The sequence below is a fragment of the Mercenaria mercenaria genome, chromosome 15 (assembly GCF_021730395.1).
Source record: "Mercenaria mercenaria strain notata chromosome 15, MADL_Memer_1, whole genome shotgun sequence".
Lineage (NCBI taxonomy): Eukaryota > Metazoa > Mollusca > Bivalvia > Venerida > Veneridae > Mercenaria > Mercenaria mercenaria.
Window position 1 is genome coordinate 15,670,255 of NC_069375.1, and position 25,414 is coordinate 15,695,668.

Genomic DNA, 25,414 nt, shown 5'->3' on the forward strand with positions numbered 1-25,414 from the left:
AAATTCTTCACAGTGAATTCAAATAATATTCTAGCTAGGAAAATTATTTAATTTCAAATAGGAAGTAGTAAGTTTTTATAAGTTTACCTCAACCGGCAACAGCTTATGCCTCATTAATGCAAACAATCCAGTCAGCATATGATTATAGTACCTGTAAGTGTTAAAATGTTCTGGTCGTATTTTGTCCAATAATTCAGGCAATAACCTTTTTGCTTTTAACTTTTCATAGAATGTATAGTTCTATGTTTCAGAGATTCTTAATACAAGCACTAGTTTTCCACATAGATTGGAAGCATGAAATACCACCGGTGTCGTTTTTCCAAGAAAATAGATTTGTCATTACTTTTGTAAAACATCAACATGTGAACATTAAATTCGGCATCGAGGAAGGGTTAGACTAATACTGACGAGCTTAATTTTCCGAAGAATTAAGTAAACCATGATAGGGGTAATATGCAATTTTTGGCAACAGTTATTTGCACAGTTAAAAGAACTATGTGAAACGTTAACACTGATGAAAAAAAGTATCTAAATCGGACTAAAGACAAGAAAGATATAGCCGTTTGAATACTATCTTTGTACTGAAATGGCAACCATTTTGGGCATAGTGACATCATCATCTTTTCCTTAAAGAGCATTACTATATATGGTAATTCAGTGAATAACAACTAAGAGAATTGTATTATGAGGGTCATAATATAAAATGGACCTTAATGTGTTTGCTTAAGTGTATACCTTAAGTTAAAGCTCTGTGTTCAATTGTATTTAACATACTTTTACCATCAATACCATATTTGGTAATGCCTATATAAGGTAAGGACGATGACGTCACCGTGCCCAAACTGACAAATCGTTAAATTGACAACATTTAATCTGCACTATCTTTTTTATTTGTAGTCCACTTTTTATATTTATTTCGCCATCGTTCATTAAATTCTTTCCAAATATAGACATTGTCAAATATTGAATTTTCAACTCACTGTCCATCAAACGTCCGCATTCTCGGATCATTGTTTGCATAACAGTAATTTCTTTGCCAGTAGTTTTCATCATCTCGAACAAATACCTTTTAAAAAGTTGATAGAAGTGTTCATGTCTGATAAAGACAGTGGCTTAAATGAATTGCCTTAGTCATGTTAGTCATTTTTGTGGTAGAATCACTCAACAATTATTTACACTATAATTTTTATTACATTATGTTACGTCTGGTATGACAAAGTACTGAAATCCCCAAAGTTTCCTTACTGTGTGCTAAAATATTCAGAATAAAATCTATTGTGTAATCATCATAGCAATTGATATAATTAAGGCAAATATTTGATGGATGCCATCAAAGATGTACTTTAAAATCCTTGGTTACGAGTAAGAATCGGAATAATATTTCATATTTGTGATTTGTCGTTGAATAAAATCGTTGTTTAGAGGTCAGATGCGAAAGAGGCCGAGTGAAATAATAATACGCAGCTGAACGACAAACAATAATTTTATTCAAGAGCAAATCACTTAGTGAGATATATTATTTCGATTCTAACACGTTACCATGGGTTATTTAGTACATCATTGAAGACATCCATCAAATAATTGCCTGTTTTCAGTTGGTTTCTTTTCCAGCGCGCCGCTTTGCCTTTTAACGCCATGACGTAATAATTGTGACACCAGAAAAATGAATTGTTGTATAATAACATACAATTTTCAGCCTTCTTTACTAAATAGGAAAATGAATCGGGACGAGTAAGAATAAATATTTACTTCGTTTTACTGATTATGTTGAACAATAACTAGGATATTTCATTTTTGGTCATTGTGACACCAGAACATAGTGTAGACAGTTCTTATGATAAATATAGTGATATAACTATTATTTTAACGTTTATCAAAGATGGTGAAATAATCTTACCGTTAAAACCTGGCTAAAAGTGTGTAACCAAAATGGACTGGTATCTCCATATGCAGCCAATTTCACCTTAAGATAGAATGTATCTTTTAACGAATACTTTGCGTTATTTGTTGTGGTTACTGTGATATTGATGATGCGTGCCTCGTTTACAAGCTCATCTTCAGTGGATGTACCAATTATTCGTTGTCCGCATGTTTGTCGGCCTTTAATTGCAATAGATGAATGGGAACAGTCGTTACCTGTGCCAAATAATTTGAAGTCAAAGGAACAAGGATGCCCTTTTGTGCAAACAAGCGGAATGTTTAACCTGATCTGTATCAATACATCACCACCTCTAGGCATAAGCAATTCGGTCGTCACAAACTGAAATTGTAAGATAAAAGAAACTTTCATACGTTCGCATCTCAACAGAGCCGCTGAAATTGCCCACTGAATTTCAATATTGGTCAAACATAGCGAAAAAAAGCGTTCAGGCAGTCAACGGAACACATTTGTTTGGACATTGAAATGAACAAGTCAAAAATTTGTATAGACTACTTGCATAAGGAGCAGAACATGAATTATTGTGCATTTCGTTAAAATTCTTTGGTGTGTGTGTAGGTGGAGGGGGGCGGGTGGTTAAGTCGCTGACTTCAAATCACTTGCCCCTCATCGACGTGGGTTCGAGCCTTACCCGGTGCGTTGAATTCTTCATGTGAGGAAGCCATCCAGCTGGCTTACGGAAGGTCAGTGGCTCTACCCAGGTGCCTGCTCGTGATTAAATAATGCACGGAGGGGCACCTGGGGTCTTCCTCCATCATCAGAGCTGGAAAGTCGCCATATGACATACAGTTGTGTCGGTGCGACGTTAAACCCAACAAAATAAATAAAAAAATAAATGTTTTAGGCAAGATTGATTTTATTGGTTTATCTCAATATTTAAGCATATTTATGGGTTCGAGCAACACTTGGGGCGTTTATTTCTTCATGTGAGGAAGCCATCTAGCTAGATTACAGAGGATCGGTGGTTCTACCCAGGTGCCCGCCCATGAAGAAATTAATAAAAAGAGGGGAACCTAGGGTCTTCCTCCACTATCAAAGCTATGAAGTCGCCTTATGACTTATAATTGTGTCAGAGCGACGTTCAACCCAACAAAAACAAAATATCAGTAGATGTTCACTTTGGGTTACGCTAAGATTTAGTTATTTAAATAAAACTTTAAAGAAATATGTAGTGTCGGTATGATATATAAGGGAAATCGTCGTCATTTATTATACCGACTCCGTTTTTTTTGGTGGAAGGTCAAACCAAATAATTTTTTTAAAGTACCTCCACAGCAGAGATTGCATCACTGTATTGCGAACTAATAAGTTCTGCACCAGATACATCGTGAATGCTGACACCACATGAAAACTAGAAAAAAACACAAAGCAAATATTGTGACAACAACAGTCAAATAAATGGCAATATCGGTAACATGTATTTTATTTGCTGCTATAGAACAGTTATATTATTATAATGCTTTTAGATAATACTAGTGGATAAATCGTTTTTGTTTCTTGTGTGTGTGTGTGTGTGTGTGTGTGTGTTTTTTGTTTTGTTTTTTCTTAAACATTTTACCTTTTTTCAGCTATTTTTATTCTCTTTGTACAATGGATTCTAGGACAAAGCAAAACAAACATAGGAAACCAAAATTTCATATACACTATTAAAAAGAAGACATTACCAGTTGACGTTTACATATAGAATACTTTTATTAATTTTAGTATAACGCAGAATTATGTTTCATCGAGTGCAACAAATTCAAAATTTAAAATCTGCTTTTCACGAGAGGAAGATACTTTGATCTTAAGTGTAAAAAGCAGTTCTCCGTTTATTTTATGTCTTCTCAATAATTTTTTAAAAGTTGTATCAGTCGTTACAGTTGTAACCAAGCAACGGCACGCTCAACGGACAATATCAATCACAAAATGACGTCTTGTTATTAAAATGTCTTTTACATTTGATAAACGCGGGGCGCATATCTTTTAGTAGGTATATCTGTACTGATATTTATTTGGACAGAATTTCTTATAATTATTAAACTACATTCTTTCGCCTTATCAGTAAAAGTTAAGAAATGATAATCCCACTGTTTGAAACATGATCTCTCAATAAATCACTGCGCTGTTTTATAATAATTCTCATGTATACGTAAGTAAGTCCCAATTTAAGATTACAGTCGTTGAAAAAATGAGTAGGCAAGTGACTCTATTGACTTATAGAGCAATATCGTCAAAAAAAACAAATGAAAAGCTATCAAATTGTATGGTTATTTGGAATTTTTCATTCATATCAAGGTCATTTTGGAAATATACTTTTCATTTAAGTGTTTTTATTTCAATACTAAATGATATGGAACATACAGGTAAAAGGTTTTAAAGGGCAAGGAAAGCCTGACAATAATTATTTTTATGAAAGCCGTCCTCGAGCCTTTTATAACGCTGAAAGAATTTTTAAAATCGGATAACTATTGAAAAAGGTATGTTAGTTTAAATTAAAGAAAATGGCTGTTCATGGAGGCAGCCATTTTAGTGTGTTTATGACGTCATTTACACATTGCCGAATTCCTTATTTAACATATAATCTTTAAAATAGATTAAGTTTATATGTTTCTCTAGTGTAAGATGTAAAACATGGTAATTTTTTTTCAATATAGCTTGAAAAGGTAGAAAGAAAATTGTTTTTACAGAAATAAGTAAATACAGTTCAGATATGTATTATAAAATATAATAAATACCCCATTTTGTTTTTTTGTTACCATCGAAACAAAATGACCGCCAATTTGATCAAATGTATAAATGCTCATAACTTTCCCATTTTAAGCTAATTTTTAAAATTCTTCCTCTTCTTTAATTGGTTCAAGAAATTCTAGCTGACGGAATTAACGTAAGAACAACATTGCCTTTTCCTTTAATGATATACTTAATATAAAAACAATTTTATGATAATGCTAAATTCCAGGTTTGCATATAACTGAAAATCAAAGTATTAAATAGTACTATTCAGTGGCATTATTTTTTAGCATAATCGCAAGTGAAAAAGATTTTAAATTTATATTTACAAATAGTTTTTACATAGAGAGAAATTTATTTAATTCGCAATATATACATCATAATGAAAACAAAAATTGATTCTGTTCGACTCGTATATGATAAGATGAAGTTTTAATTCTGCTCGAATTTGGAGTGGGGATTTTAAGAGAAATCGCTATATATAACTACAATACACAGGTGTATGAGTGACAGCGAGAAAAAGTAAGTATTACCTTCACTTCTAATAAAAATTTGTCAGTGTGTAAATCATCGTTAGTTATGTTAAAATTTTCCACAGAAGAATAGTCTTGCAGAGGTGATGTGTACACAACGTCGTCATCAGCCTTCCTGTAGATAAAGTGATTAAGTGCAAAAACAATATTGCTTTAACATTAGTACCAAAAAATAGACTTTTTATCGTGACAGAGTGATTAAGAACGTTGCCCCTTTGAATCATTCATCCCTTACTCCAGTGGAGAAGCCACTCAGCTTTAAATACGGAAGGTCGGTGGTTCTAGCCAGGTGTCCACCCGTGTCTGAAAAAAATATTCGCGTAATGGGGACACCTGGGATCGTAGTTCACAATGAATAGCTGAAAAGTCGCTAATCTGACCTTAGACTTTTTAGGTACGACGTTAAACAGAGTAAAAATATCTCTAACACTGCATTGTCAACGCTACTGGTAAAATAATGAATATAGCCGTTCCTGTGGGATACAATTGAGATTATGCTTAAACTCAAACACAAATCTGAATATGTTTACAATCGTGCATGTAACGTAACTAACAGCATTTCTTATTTGTTTTATTTTATATTGTATCTTATCATCTGTGCGACCTCTCATGAAGTTAAGTAATATAATGACAGTAAACTAACCATGTTATACCGTACTGGTATCCATCCCGACCTTCAAAATCACAAAACAAATGGAGAAGGGGCCATTTCCGATCATATCTGATTTCCATGCGGGCTTTTACACTTGTAACAGAAAAAACCGGAAGCAGTGACCCAGACCATTCTGAAAAATCAATATGTTTTGATACATAATAAAAAAGCAGTTTGAAAAAAAAGAAAAGCAATAAAAGATTCTTCGGTGAAAAGGTTTAGAAAGCGAGGTTTTAACACACATGGCGAGTTCAAATCAATATCAACCTAGAGAATATTAAGACTTCAAATTTAGGTTTAGTACAAAAACATGGATGAATATCCAACAGGTAAAGTCACGTTCTAAAAACGCAATCTTCCCAAACGTTAACCAAGCACACGGACGCGCGCGCATGACCAACACACACACAGACACATACACACAGTAAACACATAAGGACCAAACGAACAAATAAAGGAACACAATGGAGCACCGCCTTTGAACGGTCAGTGGCAAAACCATCACTGGGGAGCTTAAACTGGTTATGGTGCACCTAACATTTCTCTTATCCCCAACATGTTCCAATGTCAAAGGACAGTTTAAAGAAAAGTTATCCACACCTGGTGAAACCCTTATATATGCAAAGGCAACAGAAGTCATCTAATGTCAAACATAAAAATGCTCTTGTATACTTATATCACAGCAATCGTTAAGAACCTAAAATGCATGTACTCAATGCAAGAAAAAAAATAGTTTGGTTGATTAATGCAAATGATCTAAAACAATGTAAATTGTCGTTTTGGTCAGATATAGAAAACGAGTATTTTTCTGTTATTTTCTTGACTGAAGTATAAAATACCCTAAGGTATTTTTTTGAAAATTATTCTCTAAATATACAAAACTGTTGAGCATTTTTTCTTCTTTTTTTGTCACATGTGAAAATATTGATTTTCTTTTATTTTCTTTCATAGTATAAATTTGACAAAAATCTCCACCGCCTTTTTTGACCATCACATTAAAACAAAATAATGATAAAGCTTAGTGTTCATAATTCATTATCAACTTTAAAGATACATGTCACATGGTGCATTCCATTGTTTCAAGTTATTATGGACCTTTAGTGTTTTCCTTTATTTACCTTCTAAAATGTATGCGCAATATGATGATGATATTCGCAGAATAAGTGAAAAGCATCTTTATTTAATAAATGTCTGTATTTCATAGTGCAGAACAGAACATTTTTTGGTTGCGATAATTAAGCTGATTATACACCAAACAATCTTTAAAGTAATGGTCATATATTTACCACCGCCTCCAGAGTGGTTAACCTTGCAGATGCTCTCCGCAAAACATCGTATGAATCCCCAGTGAACATTGTAATGGCTGCTATACCATTCATTTGTATACAAGTAGGAAGTATAATTATAACTGTATGTATCATTGTAATAGTACGTCTCCTCCCTTTCTTGCAAAATTTCAGTATTGTCTGGGCAACCACATTGTGTATATTCATCTAGCCAAGACACAGCCTTGTGATTGAGTGGATTAAGCAAACTCTCATTTATGAGTAATCTAAAATAAAATCAATGAATATTTTTCAAAATGTCAGAAAGAAGTAAATTTTCAAAGGACAGATAGACGTATAAAGTGTGCATTTAAAAATGGCTAGTACGATCATGCCTGAAAAAGACCAGTTGATTAAAATGCGCTATTTGTGTAATATTTATATAAAAAAGTTATAACTCAATTGCCATGTATTGTAAAAACTGATAGAATATTATTTTTTACTGCTTGGGTACATTCAAAAGTGCGGTTGGATATATTTAACCGTATAAATATGTAATTTTGTTGTAGATCAGAGTGAAAACGAAATCATTGTTCTCAAATGCTAAACTTCAGCTCTACTACAAACCGCCAGCTTGATAAGAATCCGTCACTATCTGTCTCTTCAGTTCCACTTCTATGTTTGTACGAGCCAGGTGAGAACATACAGAGTCCCTCCCCATCCTCTAACGTGGAGCCACTGTGGTTAGTATTTAGGCTGACATTAACAATCCTATTATTCCATGTCTCTATATCCAAGGCAATATCATTAATCAGCGTTACCTTTAATACATAACAAAGGCAGTGTTATGTTTAATTTTGGATAAGCAGGTAAATCCTTTTTTAGATATAAATTATTTTAAACAAAACTCTCAAACTGAAATTGTAAAGAGTAATCAAACTGTACATAGCAAATGCATTACGCGCCTAAGAAACCTACATGATCTATCCGGCGATTTGTCAATTCTCCGTTTGTTTGACCAATTCTCATCAATCCATTGCAATAGCTATATATATATGTATTGTCCCCGTCTCTGTAATTAACTGCACATAAACACACACCATTTGTAGTCCAGCTGCATGCTTCCGTCTGTATTTGGACCTGTTGAATAGTTAATTTCATCTATATGCAAGAACAAAGAATGTATTAAATTAAAAAGGACACACGTCAGTTACCCCTCTCTGGTATTGTTAATTGACATCACTTTATTCTTCATTTATGTGAATGGAATTCCAAGTGTTGCCCGAAAAAGGTAATTAAAAGTGAGCTGTCGGTTTGTTTGAATTATATGATATGATGGGAAGATAATTTAACTCCTCTTTACCAGAAAATATCATGAACAAGGAAATAAGTCTTACATAAACAGGTATCTTGGTGCTGCGGTACATGATAAATTCCCCAACCTGGTCAATTTCAACGTTTTCAGTGCTGAAACTAAGCGTGTATACATGCTATTTGATACACCTGTCAACGATAGAAAAGCTCTTCACAATTTGTTAAAATGCATCTCAATATCTTCTCTCTTTTTTTAACTATATGGTGATGACGATTTTCTTGGGAATATACATTTGAGGCCTCCATAAATGTACATGTAACGAAAACCGACTTTAAAGCAACTAACCCACACATCGTGATGTCAGATTTGAAAACTAGAAATGTGTCCATGGGACACAGATGCCCCCACTACATGACAAAGGACACAGAACTTTGGGAAAACAATATGTTGCTATTTTTTTTAAAAAAAATGCAACAAATACTACTTTTTACTAAATCAGGGACTTAATGAATCCGGACGCGAAACCCCAGGTGCACAACTACACATGCTGACCAACATCCCTGTAAAGTTTTGTGACTCTACGTCAAATACTTTTGGAGCTAGGCGCGACACAACACTAAAATGACAAACTTTTACAAAGTCAGGAGCCATAATTCCTACACGACTGAATAAATCCGGACGCGGAACCCCAGGTGCACAACTACACATGCTGACCAACATTCCTGTAAAGTTTTGTGACTGACTTTACGTCAAATACTTTTGGAGCTAGGCGCGACACAACATTCTCGGAAGAACGGACGGACGGACGGACGGAAGTACGGACAAGGGCAAATCTATATGCACCCCCACCCCCAAAAGTGGGGGCATAAAAATCAAACGTTTGCTTTATTCACCTTTATGCTTCATATTTGATGTTCTTACAATGTATTTTTCATCAAATTCTGTATCACATGATTTTCAAAAGACAGCACACGTATAGGTATCACACACTATTTTGACGTTTTGAATAAAAAACAAACAACACAATAACATAACATAAAGTCAGTGCACTTAATACATTACGATGCAGTGAGTGACTTCTCATTGATCTAGTGCGGTTATGGTATAAGGATTCCAAGACCCGTTAAATTTTGTCTTTATTTTTTTCTCCACTACAATTCAATGTTAGTAAATCTAGTTCTAGCATTGTCACGCACTGACATAGGGCCTCAACGTATCTGTAGTTTGAATGCAGGTATTGCTTAATCTTTTAGTATATTTTTGAGTAATCGAGGTAAATGGCAGATTTTACGCATAAAACACCTCTCATGTTTTTCCGTATTTATAACTTAAATTTCCATGTAAATTTCATTATATTCGGTTCAGTAATAAAGAAGTTGATATTTTAAGGGGACGCATACTTTGAAATTAGAAAAAAGTGGGTGGGGTATTATAAAATTTACCTGCAAAAAAGTACAAGGTTTTGGTAAATGAAATGAATACTGTTTCAACTGTTATAAGTACACAAAGGATTGCTCACTAAAATAAAAATGAGAAGAACTGAAACAAGAAAGTTATTGTTGAATTACATAAGACTTCTTGTGTACATTCAAAGTCAACAATTAAGACTTTTTGGTGCGAAAATAATAGTGCTTCACTTTGTCCAAACATTTATCAATGTCCTACAGATTCTAATTTAAAGAAAGAATGTGAAATAAGTTCACTGTCTTGCTTTTCATTTCGCATATGTGAGCTAAAACACATTATTTAGTTTGTTTACAAAGTAGTGCATAAGAAAAGATACGGTGGTCAAGGAATGCCACATTACAAAACTAAAAGAGTATATTCCCCTTAATACATTAAACATTTATTGTTACAGAAGTCTAGTGGCTTACAATAAAGGCCTAGAAATGTTGCCATTATTAATTTTTAACTTGGTATTCATGAACTACAATGCACTTAAATATCAAAACACATTCAACAAACTTTTGAAAATGTATTGTCTTAAAAATCCCTAAAATAAGGTATGAAATTTGGTTGAGAGGTCCAATCAATGTGTATATGTGCAAAAGCAACATTCTAATCTTGTTCACAAAAGTTACTAATAAACAGCAGGAATGTCAATGATCAAAACTGGACGAATATACAGTTATCCTCACTTTAATGTCATTTATAATTTGTCCTTGAATTCTCCACCATACTTTTCATAACTCTGTTTGCACGAGTTGCACGAGAATGCTGTCATTCACGTAAAAAAACGGGGTCAAATAAGTTGTAAATGCAATATCATCTAAACGTAATTAATGGATTATGCAGTTCAAGATAAACTTTATCTCATAACGTAACGAACATGTATAATGTTGTAACAACAACTTTACTTACACTGATTTTAGTAGCAGTCGGTTTATAAGTGACTTTATTGATTCATTTTGTGTTTTGTTATTGTTGTCAAAAAGTATAACGGAAGTGCCTCACAACTGAAGCGGAAACCAGTTTGATGCGCAAAGTAGTCCACTGTAAGTAATATTATTTGACAAATGTCCACAGAAATTAATAATTTTCTAATATTAAAGACGAATATCTGAATAGGATTCATTATTTGATAAGAAATTATAATCATCGACATGTTTTTTTAAAAATCGTACACGTGCTGACACCTAAGTTGTCTCCCGTTGTTTATTAGAGTTACCTTTCGTCCGGCGCAGTAATACATTTGCAGTGAATCGCCGAGAAGTCGTGGGAAAATTAAAAACCATGTAAACAAACTAAAATTAACCACCTTTTAACCACAATTTCAAGTGATCGACATTATGCATTTAACCCGCCTGACCTGTGTAGCATCTTAGATATCTGTTCTAAGGTATTCATTGTGTAGAATGTCATGTTATGCCCTTACAATGCTAATCCCACTCTGATTTTTTTGTTTACATTTTTTATCAATGAGAAATATGGCGTCCATCCCGAGATGAACAGACGTGGCGTTACATTTTTACATGTTTAAGCAAACCTGGTGTGTTAGAAAGAAAATCTCATCCCTTCAACATTATTTGGAACACTGTTATTGTAAAAAAACCTGTATTTTCCTTATAAAAAAGCTTAATATTTTGTATTGAATGTACTTTCACAAAGACCTCTGTTTTCCTATTACATTCATAGTACCACATCCTTATCCACAAAATACTGAATATTACAGGTGTCCATCAGTATTATATCAGTTTAGGAATATGTTTTTTATTTTCCCACCATCGATTTCTTGAATATGCACCCCTTCCGCATTGCTGTATGAACTGTGAATGTAGCAATATGCGTCCCCTTAACTTCAGTAATTTATGTTTTTATTCACAAAAACACTATAATGGGCCTTAAATTGTCCAATTTTACCTACGCGCCAAAATAGTATGAGGTCACGACTATGTCGTGAATCCCGTGAAAATCCAATATTTCGCGGGACAATACCATACAAATTGACTGGACTAGATGTCTTTAGTGTTCACGTCATTACAGTCTTGACGACATTATGTCACTATTCCTTGAAGAAATTAAATTTTTGCTCGATCGAGGTAAGAAATTTATTTGTTAGATTTTTGTATGATTTTTGAATTACGATTTTATTTGGTAAATTTTTGTTCATTCTAAAGAATTTGTAAAATGTTACTTTTCGGAAAGAGATTAGCCAGTTTCGATATGTCAGGCTTATTTATTAAATTTTTCAGACTTTTGTAAATTAGTTATTTCGAAAGAGGAATCTAAAATGTTTTGCTTGTATAAGTTATCATTTTTTTTTAAATTATGTATCCTGATAATTAGCAAGTACTTTTTGTCATACAACGTATATTTCAGTATTTTCGTTGTAAATTATGAAATGCCGGTACTGCATTGTATTGTAATGTATAAATGTATTTATACGACTATACCCCAAGCAGAGCTATTGTTAAAGTCTCTTCTTACGGTTGAAAGCGGACACTTTATAAATAGAACTGTCTTGTATGAACGCACTCTATCAGTTAACCACTTGCACGTAAAGTTCGTGAACGAAGTCGTAAACTGTGCCTGATGTAAAGAATTTTCAAGATGATTTAATTTTTTGCTATCTTCTGTTAAATGTATCAATATTTTAGAACAGTTTTTTTAAACAACACAAGAAAGAATTATCAATTTCCACTTATAAACAGAACGGCAATGACTTTATACCGCAGTAAGCATACAACATCGGCAATACGTTAGGCAATTCACAATCAAATGGGTCACGCCATGTGAAAACTACGATGTTCCGTTAGGGTCAGCGCCTGTTCCGCGAAGGTACGAGTGTACGATGATGAAGATGGTGATAGTCCATTGTACTGTCGCGCTTCGCCATCGCAAATCTTTCTTCACCATCGTACTGTTGCTTCCTGTCAATAATGTGCAGAACAATCCACTTAGTTGGCTTGGAACATGGTGGGGGTAAGAGTGAGGTTGGGTGCGCACCATAAACCGGTTTAAGCTCCTCAGTGGTGTTTTTGCCACTGACCGTTCCAAGGCGGTGCCCCACTGTGTTCCTTTGTTTGTTCGTTTTGTCCTTATGTGTTGGCTTTGTGTGTGTGCGCGTGTATGTGTATGTGTGTGTGTGCTTGTTGTGTACGCGTCTGCGTGCTGTGAGTTTCGTTTTGGTGAGGCTGCGTGTTTGGTACGTGGCGTTCCCTGTTTGATATTTGTCTTTGTTTTTTTTTTTTACTTTAGATGGAGGTACATGCTTTACTTACTAATAATCTTGTGTAACATAAATCTACAAGAAAAATCCAATTTTATTGAACAGAACAGAAATGAACAGAACTTTATTTAAGGAACACAGATTACAAAAAAAGATCAATAAAACTTTAGGGTCGATCATAAAAAAGGGTCGTTCAGAACAGCGAAAACAAACACTTGTTTTCTAGACCTAATTAACATTTCTGTATAAAATTACACAAAAGCTTTGATATAAGCAACATTTGTTTTTTCAAGCTGATAAAAAATATTTTTAATTTCTCACGGCCTGAGTAAACAATTTGTTTATAAATAACACTTTGTCTGGTGATGATCTTTTGAATCTTGTCTTCAAGTTAGATACACAATGTTTTAGCAAGTGTGACATTATAGTGTAATCAATGTTAATGTAAACCAGGCATTCATCGATCCTTAAAGAGCATTATGTGCTCAGGTGAGCTTAGTAACTATTCCTTTTGTGAGCCTATTTAGCTCACTTCACTTGTGACCTTTTTCCGTTTAATAGGCTTTTTAAAAAAAAAAAAAAAACATTTAAGGTGAGTGTATTGCCTGTAGATAATATAGACACCTTTTACGAAGTCCAAGATTAAATTTACAAGAAACCCCTATTAAACTGTTAAAGTGTTATATATAAACAGATAAAATTTATCGTAACTCCCTAACAAAACGAAACATCCAGCAACGGAGCTCCGATTCCCCAATGTCAACAGTAAGGGATGGTACTAACAGGTCTAGGATTTCGTCTCGTTCGTTGTTCCTCGTCAAAAAGCGTCTGTCATTTTAGAACTTGTATTTAATTTAGTGATGTATAATACTAATGTACAAACACATATACTGCCAACCGTTTGAAATTTGAATGCATGAAAAATTCGGGTAATACCACTAGCCGATACATCTTATTTAGACATGCACACGGCAATAATGTTTATCATTCGAAAAAATAATTTTCCATTTATTTATTTATTTATTCATTCATTAATATATTCAGTACACTTATCGTCATATAAATCAGATACAGTTACTCGATTTTCTTCAAAAGTGTCCCCTTACAGACATAAGAAGCCGTTTTGCTAGGACGAACTCCTTCTGTAAGAGGACACATTTTAAGAAGACTCGTACTGTATCTATTACATGTTGACAAGTATAGTACCTTGTATTTAATATGTCATTGCAATTTAAATTTATCGTGTGCCAGTATATTGCATATCTATAAAATAACCGTTTGTTGTATGGTAGTCAATAATACGTTCGTTCCAGCTATAGTGTTACGTTTGATTTGCATTGCTTTTTTGTTAATTTGTGGTTGTAAATAATAGCTGCAGTTTATCATCTCTTAATCTATAATTTTTCATTATAATCTTTTCATATCTTTATCATATTTTAACTTTAGACTAGTAACTAATTTATTTGAGAAATAATGAAAGGAATAAGTGACGTATTGTGGTGTCACGTGACGTATGAACTGTATAAATGGCACGTATTATCTATGGGAGCCTACGGAGGTATGGTGTACCCAAAGTAGCAGTTTTATGCCTTTATTTGTATTTGCTATGGTGCTTACCACCAGACGACTTTTTACCTGGTGATGTCACGACCCGGAAGTCCTATACCCGCGGTTTGCTTTACTTTACTCGCCTGGATGTGAATTCCCAGCGCTGAGATTTTTTCGTCCCATGGTTGTGACTTAACTGCCAAGCCGCTGACTTTTGTAGTCAACTGAGACAGCTCTGGGATACAAACACCGGACATGGGAAGGCAGAATGGAATCAACGTCTTCGCGATTTAGTGGGACATTATCTTACAAAAGTTTAGCGCTACTTTAAGTTTTAAGTAAAATGGAAACATTTGCGATACGTAACGATGACATTCAACTGTAATTAATAGAACTGAACATCTTTTAGAAATCGGATTTTAAGCTCAGTTTTTTTTTTTCCTTCTTCTATTTGGTTTTTATTCGTTCATTGTAAATAATCATTTTTTTCTGTAAATAAACTTGTTAATATTATCCTGAGTGTTAAACTGTTCTTGTAGTTTCTGTCCCCGGTGCGACCATCCTGACTGTCACAAGCATGTTTACTAAAAATATATGTCACAACTGACAGGTAATTATGTCTAAATACACTCCACCTTTAATACGATCTAATGTTTTAAGCTTTCCTGTGATATTTTTTAACATGTACTGGTTATTTTTATAACTTTCTTACACTTCATTTTAATACAAGCATTGTCCGGCCATAATTTAAGGATTGATTGATTTATAGATACTTCCAATTTTATACGAAAATTAGAAACAAAAAGAAATACCGTAACAGCTCGGCCAACGAGGAATCACTGACTAAATCGTAAACTTAGTGTTACTGTGTTGTTTTTTTTGTTGTTTTTTTTCACTTCATAACGCTACCTATAGTTCGGTTTTGTGGCGAGCGATGTTTGTGTACCTTTAATAATGTAACGGTCCATTATAGGTAGTGTTATTCAGTACGATAAGTGGTTTTAACCTAAATAAGGCAGAGTAAATCATGCTGACTTCCCTAACCGGTAGACGAGTATACAAATCGACCCTACATGCGCACTTTTGATGTGCTTCCCACGTGATAGCGTCTAAATATACTGTCGAGTCTCGTTCTGTATTTATCAATGTTTACAAAATAAAGCGTTATAACGGTTTATAAAAGTACATGAAAAAACTGCAAAAAATCGAATGTTCCTGTAATTCTGGAGACCATAAACTGGTCAACCATTATGTTTCATGTAAACATATGAAACAGTGACGGTATTTTGCCTTTCGGTGATACATTATTTTAAAAATTACATTTCACAATGTGTGGGTTAGTCGCTTTAAGATGACCAAACTATATTTAAAGAAAACAAGTACACAACCCTGTAAAGGTTGAAAATTTTCCTGAATATCTTCTCAAATCATTACACTGAAGAAAATATTTTGTCTAAATAAAAAGTATTGAAATCACAAAACTTATCATCACTTACGCAAATGTCCAGTCTGTTTCTTTGGTCAGGACAGGAATATTGACTATTGATATCTTGCATGCCTCTTTCACAGTCGGACTTCTTTCTATATGTAGCTGAAAAATAATTTACTTTTGTGGTAATTTTGACTAAATTTATATAATTTATGAAATGTTATTATAACTGTTAACGTTTTAATACATATCGCTTGAAATGATTTCAATTATTACCTTCTATTAACAAATTCCATTTAAACAAAAACAATTGAGTTTTTTTGCAAAAATGCACATGAAATGTCAGATTGTAAAACTATTACACACATTTATGTCTGGCATTTTATAATTGTTCCATATCATATGACCAGTTGTTGTTTCTGTTGGACCGAACTTGATTTTCATCGAACCAGTTTTTGCTGTACCCTGTATATCTATATACACTCCCAAAAGTTCTGAAGTGTTATTGCTGAAATACCAATCCACATCATCAGTTACTGTATGGTTATAATCATAGTGATGGTTATAGTTGTTTTCCCATTGCGATAAAGACCACCAGGAACCCCAGTTATTCATATATTTTCCATACGAACAGCCACGAACAAAAACTCTGCAAAGTTCATGGTGCTCATTTTCTGAGACAGGCTGATTACACCATACACCATCGTCTTCCATAAGTACCGGCCAGAACAAATCGCAGGTTCCGTCGCCGTTTTCTTCAGTTGTTTCACAACCAAGTGGTGAGCTCGATATCAGATGAAAGAAGTAGTTGTCAGTACTTTCATTAATATATATGTGATGCTGAAAAAAGGTATTAAAAGCAAGTTAATGAAAAATATTTGCCAGTAGTCATGTACATATTTTTAAATTTGAATTACAATTTTCAAAAATTAACACCTTTGTTGAGATGTGAACACGTTTAAAGGTGACCGTTCCAAGGAAGTGCCCAACAGTTTGCCTTTATTTGTATGTTTCATCCGCGTTGTCTACATGTTTCCTTTGTTTGTTCGTTCCTTTGTTTTCAGTTTAACGCCGTTTTTCAACAGTATTTCAGTTATGTAACGGCGGGCAGTAAACCTAACCAGTGTTCCTGGATTCTGTATCAGTACAAACCTGTTCTCCGCAAATAACTGCCAACTTTCCCACATGAACATGAATCAGTGGTGGAGGACGTATGATTTCAGACACAATGTCTTCTTTCAAATCGCTTCGCCCGGGAATCGAACTCACGACCCCGCGCTCTCCCTACTGAACTAAGCGGGCGGGCTTCTTTGTAAATGTATTTTTGTGTTTATGTGAAACATGTACACAACCACGCGTATATAGTAGTCGCAACTTGACCGCGATGGTTGACCTTAGGCTGATTATTCATATCGATTATTTCATTGTAGAAATCAAGGGTGCTTAGGGTAGCTGTGTATGTTTATATGGAATTAGTTTGTATACAGTGCAGTATCAAAGTATATTTACTTACATTTTATCAGTTACAACAAATCTTTGTTCCTTTTTTTTTTAATGCAATTGTCAACCGACATTTCTGAATTACATGTATTTTTACAGCAGATTACATGATAATATAGAAATGCCGTTAATTCATGCTGTTTTATACGAAATTTATTCCAAGAATTATTTTTTTCTACTCATTCTATTTTGATAAAATGTAAAAACTTCACTTACCGGTTGAAATCCTGTGAAGATTTCTTCACTTATTGCTAGGAGCGAGTTTTGGCCGTTCGGGTTTTCTGATATTTCAAATGTGCAACGTATCTATAAAAAAAAAAAAATAAAAACAAATAAAAAAAAAAACAAAAACCAAAAAAAATATAAATAAACAAAAAACAAGATTTTTTGCAAAATTTGGTAAATGGCGTTATACAAAGACAAAATATTTCTCCACCCTCTTGCAAGTTTGAATAAAATATTATGTAGTGCTTAATATACCATTTCTCTATAAAATGGAATATGGAACTAATAAATGTTTTGCGAAGTCCTTGTCTAATCGCATAGTATAAACATGGCAGAATATATAAGAATATATATATTTCAATGTCTTTATCTATTTGTAATAATTAGGGTAATTTGATATGCATGATACGCATGATATATCTTTGCTTTAATCAAGAAATAGTATTTGTTTGTTGGGAGGTTCAATAGGCGAGCAAGTCTAATATATTAATTAATCCTACATATCACATAGCTTTATTCTTTACAATTATGCCGTAACATTATGATATGGAGAAAAGTATAACATACTGAAGAAAATAAATAGAAGAAGAATAAAATGCTTGAATGCAAATACTTAGAAAGCTTTGAAATCAATGTTTTGTTTATGTATTTATCCCAATATAAATTGTGGTTCCTTTTGTTGAAACTTGTGAATGCTGTCATCTGTAGAATTGAGAGTTAATTCATGTCATACGTAACTCACAGCGTGTACTTGACTTGTAGTAATCTACTTTCATATGTCCTTCTTTCACTTTTTAGGGAAAAGGTTTTATTTCGCTTACTCTTTGCTAATTTCAAGAGTAAAGATAACGCAATACATATTGTGATAAACGCAACATTCCTTCAAATAACAGAAGTGTTTTAGGTTATTAGTTATTTTTGTATGTACAAACCTCAATTTTGTCATAATTTTGAAAAACATTTTATACATGAAAAGAATGGACAAAGCTTTTATCATATTCAAACTGCAGGGACGTAGATCAAAATTACAGAAATATATGACTATATAGTGCATAATTATTTGGTTTTGCTTACATAAAATTAGAAAAATTGATACCTCCACAGGTCGCCAAACACTACAAAAATGAATATGTTTCTGATTCAGTATGATTCAGCCTGTTCTTGGACAGTAATGAAAATGCATGTTTCCGTCCACGCCCTCTAGCACCGGTTTTAGCAAAACTCAGCATTTGCACAAGTAACAAGTACAGACACCCGTAGATGTGTGGCAAGATACAATGAAACACTACAGTGAAATTTCACTTAACGCTGGGTGCTGTCCCAAAATTAAAATAGTGGACACGCAAAAACGAAATAACGATAGGCAGAACTAAACAAACTAGAATTTAGAAGGGAGTCCTAAGCTATTATTTTACATATCATATAAGCTGTCAAAAGACGAAATGAATTTAACCTTGAATATACGACACACTGAATGTATGACAGATGGAATCATGAATGGTGTTTATTGGAAAAAGGTTTAGTTTTTTATTTCTTTTTGTAATTGGAAAACTAAATTCTATTTGCCTCACAACATTTAATGATTAGATTAATACACAGCTGAGCACAGTCATGTCGTGAAGACATTTCTAAGTCTTTACAATGCCTAAATGTTTACATTGTCTCATAAATTTTTCACTTCTTCTAAAAAAGTTTTTTTTTTTCTTACTTCTTATTATGTTGCGACATTCGCTACAATCCTGGCGCTGACACGAATATGTCATAAAACTCTTCTGCATAGGAAATTCTGAATGACTTGAAGAGTTCTCTCTTTGTTCATGCATTATAAAGGACAAAGTTTTTTCACACAAAAAAAAGATATTCTTCTAGGAGAACTTCTTCACTTTGTCATTATATCTTTTAGAAATACGAGATGTTTTGCATAAGCTGAAGTCAACGGGTGTTACAGGTCAACTTCTTAACTTGTGCGTGATTCAATTCATATCTGATATACTCAGAGTGTCTTCTACTGTTTCCAAAGGCTAAATGTTTTGTTCCATTCACTGCCTTACCTTGTCTGCATAAAGAACAATGCTTATGACATCAAATCTTCTATACGAATATTGTTGAAAACCCGGTAACTTAATGCGGATATGAAGAAAGTATCTAAATGGAAAAAATGATGGCTAGTTTCTATTATTCCTAGCAAAACTTTATTGAATTTTCGAAAAGCCTCTCTCTCTCTCTCTCTCTCTCTCTCTCTCTCTCTCTTTCTCTCTCTCTAATCATCTTAGTGTCACATATTCCGGCGACGGAAATTGAAACCACCAAAGCAAAAGAACGACAGTGCTTCAACGTTATGAGAAAACTGAAAAAATATTTATAGAAAGTCTCTTGAAATCATTTATATAACTTTTGTAAGATCACTTCCTTAATACTCGGATGGCATATAATCAATAAATATTACAAAGCAACAGGAACTTGAACTTGAAAAAAACAGCTTGAGACCTGCATACGTAATACAGCAGCCACAAAACTTATCCTTACCGTTCCCTATAAGAAAATTTGAATTCAGCCCTAAAAACTTAGAAGGCAAAAAACGCAGATTAATATTATGTCATAAAATGGAACATGGACTACCTCTGTTGTATTTATCGAATATTGTCCTTGATAATGTGAAATATATGCATACAGTCTCAGAAATTCTAATGATTCAAAAGATTACCACTGCAACACACAAGTTTACTCAAATTAAATTCTTCCAATAACAATTTTTGAATGAAATCAACTACCCTTGATTATAGAAACTCCTCATCAAAAGGTAAACTCCGCCGAATAAAAGATTCCAAAATATTAGTAAACAATCACACGTGAAGAGCAAATAAACCACACGCGTCTAAGACCTCATTGCAGTTCACCTTAAAGAAAATATTTTCTAACAAAATATAGACGAAACCTGACACAATTTCTTCTATTGTCCACGCTTGATTAACTACCGAATGCGTAGAGCTTCTCACAAACCTTCAAATAACAAGTGAGTCCCCTACTGGAAGGCACCTAATTTTCTCTACTGCAGTATAGCATAATGAACTGATATCTGTCAATGATATATAAACAATATTGTACTATATATACAGTATGTTTTAACAACACACTTGGATTAAAATGTACATATATAAAAATCCACAGTTGTTTTCATATTGAACTTCTTGGCCGATTATAAAAAAGTTACCATGTAAGTTATTTATAGTAACAACAAAGGGAAATTAATCCTAAAAAATAAAAAATAAATTTTTTAAAGATCTATATAATATAAGTCCACAAGAAACTCTTTACCAGGTAGAGATAGGTAAAAATACACCTACAAATTGGATGTAACATGCATGTTGTACCACAGAAAAGTGGTCTCGATTTTTCTCTACGGCCAATAATAAAAGGTTACAATATAATCTATTTATAGTAACAACGAAGGGACGTAATTCTAAAAAAAGGGTGCCTCATGGTGGTGAACATTCGGTCCAAGTAACATCAAAATCCCTTCATGCATGAAGAAGAAATGCTCCGAAAAAGTCATTCTTGAATTTGACCTTTGACCTCTAAATATAACCTTGACCTTAGACATAGGGACCTGGTTCTTGCGCACGACAATTTGTCTTATGTTGGTGAACATTTGTGCCAAGTTACATCAAAATTCCTCTATGTATGAAATGCTCCAGACAAAGTCATTCTTATGTCTGACCTTTGGTCTCTAAGTGTGAACTTGACATTAGACCTTGGGCCAGAGTTCTGCGCATGACATGTTGTCTCATCCAGGGGAATATTTCTGTCAACTGATATTTAAATCCTGTTTTGCATGACAAAGTTATAGACCGGACAGGAAAAAATCCTATTGACATTTGAACTCAAAGTGTGGCCTTGACCTTTAAGCGAGGGTTCTGGGTGTTGCACCTGACACGTCGTCTCATCATGGGGAACATTTATGCCAAGTAATATTGTAATCCCTTGATGGATGACAGAGTTCTGGATCAGACAGGAAAAAAAACCTTATTGACATTTGACCTCCAATTGTGACCTTGACCTTTGAGCTAAGGGTCCGGGTTTTGCGCATGACACGTTGTCTCATAATGGAAAATATTTGCATTTGTGCGAAGTAATATTAAAACCCCTTCATTGATGGCAGAGTTATGATCCGGACAGGAAAAAAACTCTGTTGACCTTTGACCCCCAATTTTGACCTTGACCTTTGAGCTAGGGGTCCGGGATTTGCGCATGACACGTTGTCCCATCATGGGAAACACTTGTGCCAAGTGATATTAAAATCCCTAAATGAATATAAGAGTTATTGACCAGACACGAAACAGACCCTGTTCATGCTATGTTAACATTTGACTGCTAAGTGTGACCTAGACCTTTGAGACAGGGTTCTGAAAGTTGTGCATGACACATCGTCTTATTATGAGGTACATTTGTACCAAGTAATATTAAAATCCTTTCATGAATGGGAGAGTTATGGACCGGACAGGAAAAAAAGCCCTGTTGACCTTTAACCTCCAATTGTGACCTTGACCTTTGAGCTAGGGGTCCGGGTTTTGCACTTGACACGTCGACTTATCATGGGAAACATTTGTGCCAAGTAATATTAAAATTCCTTCATGGATGACAGAGGTATTATTATTAATATTATTAAACCAGATTTATATAGCGCCCTTTTCATGATCAATTTTACGTTCAAAGGTGCTTTACATAGTTCAAATGCAGCCACACAGGGCGCATAATTCATCCTCTACTAGTACAGACACAGAGCGATCTGACCAGAGGGACAGAGTGAGACGAAGCCCCCACGACAGAGAGATCAGAAATCAGATACAGGCTTGTCCGGCTAACTTAGCCTAACTCGTTGCGAATAGACAGCCTGGTTCTTTAACGTGCCCAGTGTATAGCACTGATACACGCGAGGATTGGTATGGACCGGACACGAAATTGCGGATAGACGGACGGACGGAATGACGGAAAATCGAATTCCTATAGTCCCCGAAACTGGTTTTCAACCAGTAGGGGACTAATAATAACTATCACTTCACCGACATTCCTATCTTGAGACACTTGCCTTTCGCATGAAGCTAACACATTCGTATTTCGAAAATGTAAAAATTCAAACAAAAACGAGGGGACCTATATATCCCGTCAAACCACAGTTACCGCCCTTCATCTTTCTCTTTCTCTTATTGTTCTGAAAAAGTTCACACAACTATCTAGTGCTCATGTACTCTTTTGATAATGTGTACGATTTATTTTCAATTTTATTATACATTTGTTCCTCCAATGTTATTTATTTTGTTACCCCAGTTTACATAATTAACGCCAAATTAACAACAGTTATTAAATTGTTTTTATTACATAAGTTATCGTTATTAAAGTATGTTGTTATCACTAATATCGAATGTTGGAAAATTAAATTACTGGAAAGAGTTTTTAAACAAACTCAAAGCTTTCAACATTATCATGTTTGTGATTTATTTGTATTGTTATTGTGTACGTGCAAAGAATGTCCCCTTGATGTATTCAGCAACTTCACATAAACAGAAATTATTTGGTTACTGTGCACTGGACGTTTGACTAACTGATCTCATATCAATGATTATGAGACATTTACAAGTCATAATTGACCTCCTTATCTGTGATCTTAGACCAAAGCGTTCTTAAATCGTTTAACTGTTCCGGATAATTGTGACCTTGACCTTTGACCTACTGAGGGATCCTAGGACCCTAGCGTTCTCAAGTTATCGTCCAGAAACAGTTTAACTGTTTCGGGTCACTTTGACCATGACCTTTAACCTACTAATCTCAAAATCAATAGGGGTCATCTGCTGGTCATGATCAACCTTCCCTATAAACTTTCATGATCCTAGGCTCAAGTGTTCTTGAGTTATCATCCGGAAACCGATTGGTCTTCTGACCGACCGACAGACCAACTGACCGACATCAGCAGAACAATATAATACCTCTTTTTCTTCTAAGGGGGATAATAAACAGTGCTTAACCTATCTTGTATTTAGTATAAAAACATAAAATAGGACAAGTGATCACATCGCTACGAATTAAGTTTATGAACTTTCGCAAAGGGAAAACTTCAATTTATTCTTATTTCTAGCTCTACTGGCCCCTTAAAAGGGTCAGTTGTCCGCAGTTAACTAATCAGAGAACTTTATAAGAATGTTACAGGCTCAGCTGATAAAGATCCACCAAATTGTTTAAAGATATTTATATGTCAGCAATAGACGCCTTTCAAATGAACCAAATGTCCCAATTTAAAAAAAAAAGAATTAAAGAGGACTCTATAGTAATGCTATTGGTCAGATTAAAAGTATTTTATTTTTAGCACTAGAAAAGACCACGTGTCCCCATTTGAACAAGCATGTAAAAAAAGTTTATAACGATGGAACTGACCAAATTTGATGAAGCTACAGCAATAGAAACAAGGAAGAATATCCAACAGGGAAAGCCACGTTCCAAAAACGCAGCCTCGCCAAACTTTTATCTACTTTTAATTTTAGCGACCCACGGAGTGACTGAATGTCCTCACTTGAAAATACCTTATAATTATGCTGCAGACCAAACATATGTCACTACGAAAGTCAGTTGATGAAGTATCAATTGCTATGACAATGTTAAGGTAAATTTTTTATATTCTTGTCAAAATAGACGTATCTTAACCATTTGTTAAAGCTCTACAACATGATAGTCCCTGGCAGAATTTTTAACAGCTACACCAATAAAGCCTTCCTTAGCGCTTTGCAACATGAAAATCCACTCTATATTTCATAATAGATTTAAAAAAAGTATTCTTTAAACGTTATCAAAACTTATAGAGAATCTCTGTAAATTGACCCAAACTTTGCTAATCCAAATAATAGATTCATGTGCAACAGAAAATCATCAATTTGATACCATTTACTGTGTGCGTGCGCATGCGCGTGCGCGTGCGCGTGCACACACACATTACAGAAAACTTCCAGTAACAAATTAATTCAAAACTGAACGTTTTGTCAGTGTTGATCATTCACTTCGGTTGTAGAAATTACCCCAAATCCTAATTTATATCCAGCCTCTATGATGTCCATTTCAAAGATTGATGACCCATTTATAAATGAATATCTTCTTAAGGGTCCTATGGTTCTGAAGTGTACACTGTCAATATACCTGAAAAGAAACTATTTAATAATAACAGTGTAAATGCCACACACTCCGTTATGACCAATAAAACTAGTGCATCATTGCTCGGGGGAACCCGCTAAACCAAAACATTTTTTCAATGTATTATTGTTGTCGGAAATATCTTATTGTAGTTGATGACGTTGTGTATAAATAAATGGCCCGTATAAGAAAGAACATTATGAACAAGAGCCTTCACGGATAAAAATAAATAAACGGAAAAAGGAAAGGGGAATAAACTGTAAAGGGATAGCTATTGTTTTTGCACTCTGGATTCTTCACCTTGTCCTCTATCACTGTGTGAAATGTCGACTTAATTCCTAGACTGTTTTTCAGTTATGTTCAGTACAAACGTAATCAATTATAATAACAAAACATAATTCCAAATCGGTTACAACGCAGAATTATGGTTCTTGAACAATGCACGTCCTCTAAA

The 25,414-nt window shown here is 34.1% G+C and overlaps 1 protein-coding gene across 1 annotated transcript in view; it reads right to left on the bottom strand.

Annotated features, from left to right (window-relative positions):
* The window catches only part of LOC123547384 (uncharacterized), a 72,276-nt gene that overhangs the window by 6,471 nt on the left and 40,391 nt on the right, over positions 1-25,414 (bottom strand). The window contains exons 15-28 of the mRNA XM_053524631.1: positions 24,849-24,966; positions 17,779-17,868; positions 16,429-16,902; positions 16,130-16,224; positions 8,499-8,574; positions 8,080-8,241; positions 7,729-7,922; positions 7,123-7,388; positions 5,828-5,969; positions 5,185-5,299; positions 3,207-3,290; positions 1,898-2,260; positions 981-1,066; positions 88-151 (exon numbers count right to left, since the gene is read on the bottom strand). Coding sequence (XP_053380606.1) covers positions 88-151; positions 981-1,066; positions 1,898-2,260; positions 3,207-3,290; positions 5,185-5,299; positions 5,828-5,969; positions 7,123-7,388; positions 7,729-7,922; positions 8,080-8,241; positions 8,499-8,574; positions 16,130-16,224; positions 16,429-16,902; positions 17,779-17,868; positions 24,849-24,966 — 2,329 coding nt within the window. The remainder of the gene's footprint in view (positions 1-87; positions 152-980; positions 1,067-1,897; positions 2,261-3,206; positions 3,291-5,184; positions 5,300-5,827; positions 5,970-7,122; positions 7,389-7,728; positions 7,923-8,079; positions 8,242-8,498; positions 8,575-16,129; positions 16,225-16,428; positions 16,903-17,778; positions 17,869-24,848; positions 24,967-25,414) is intronic.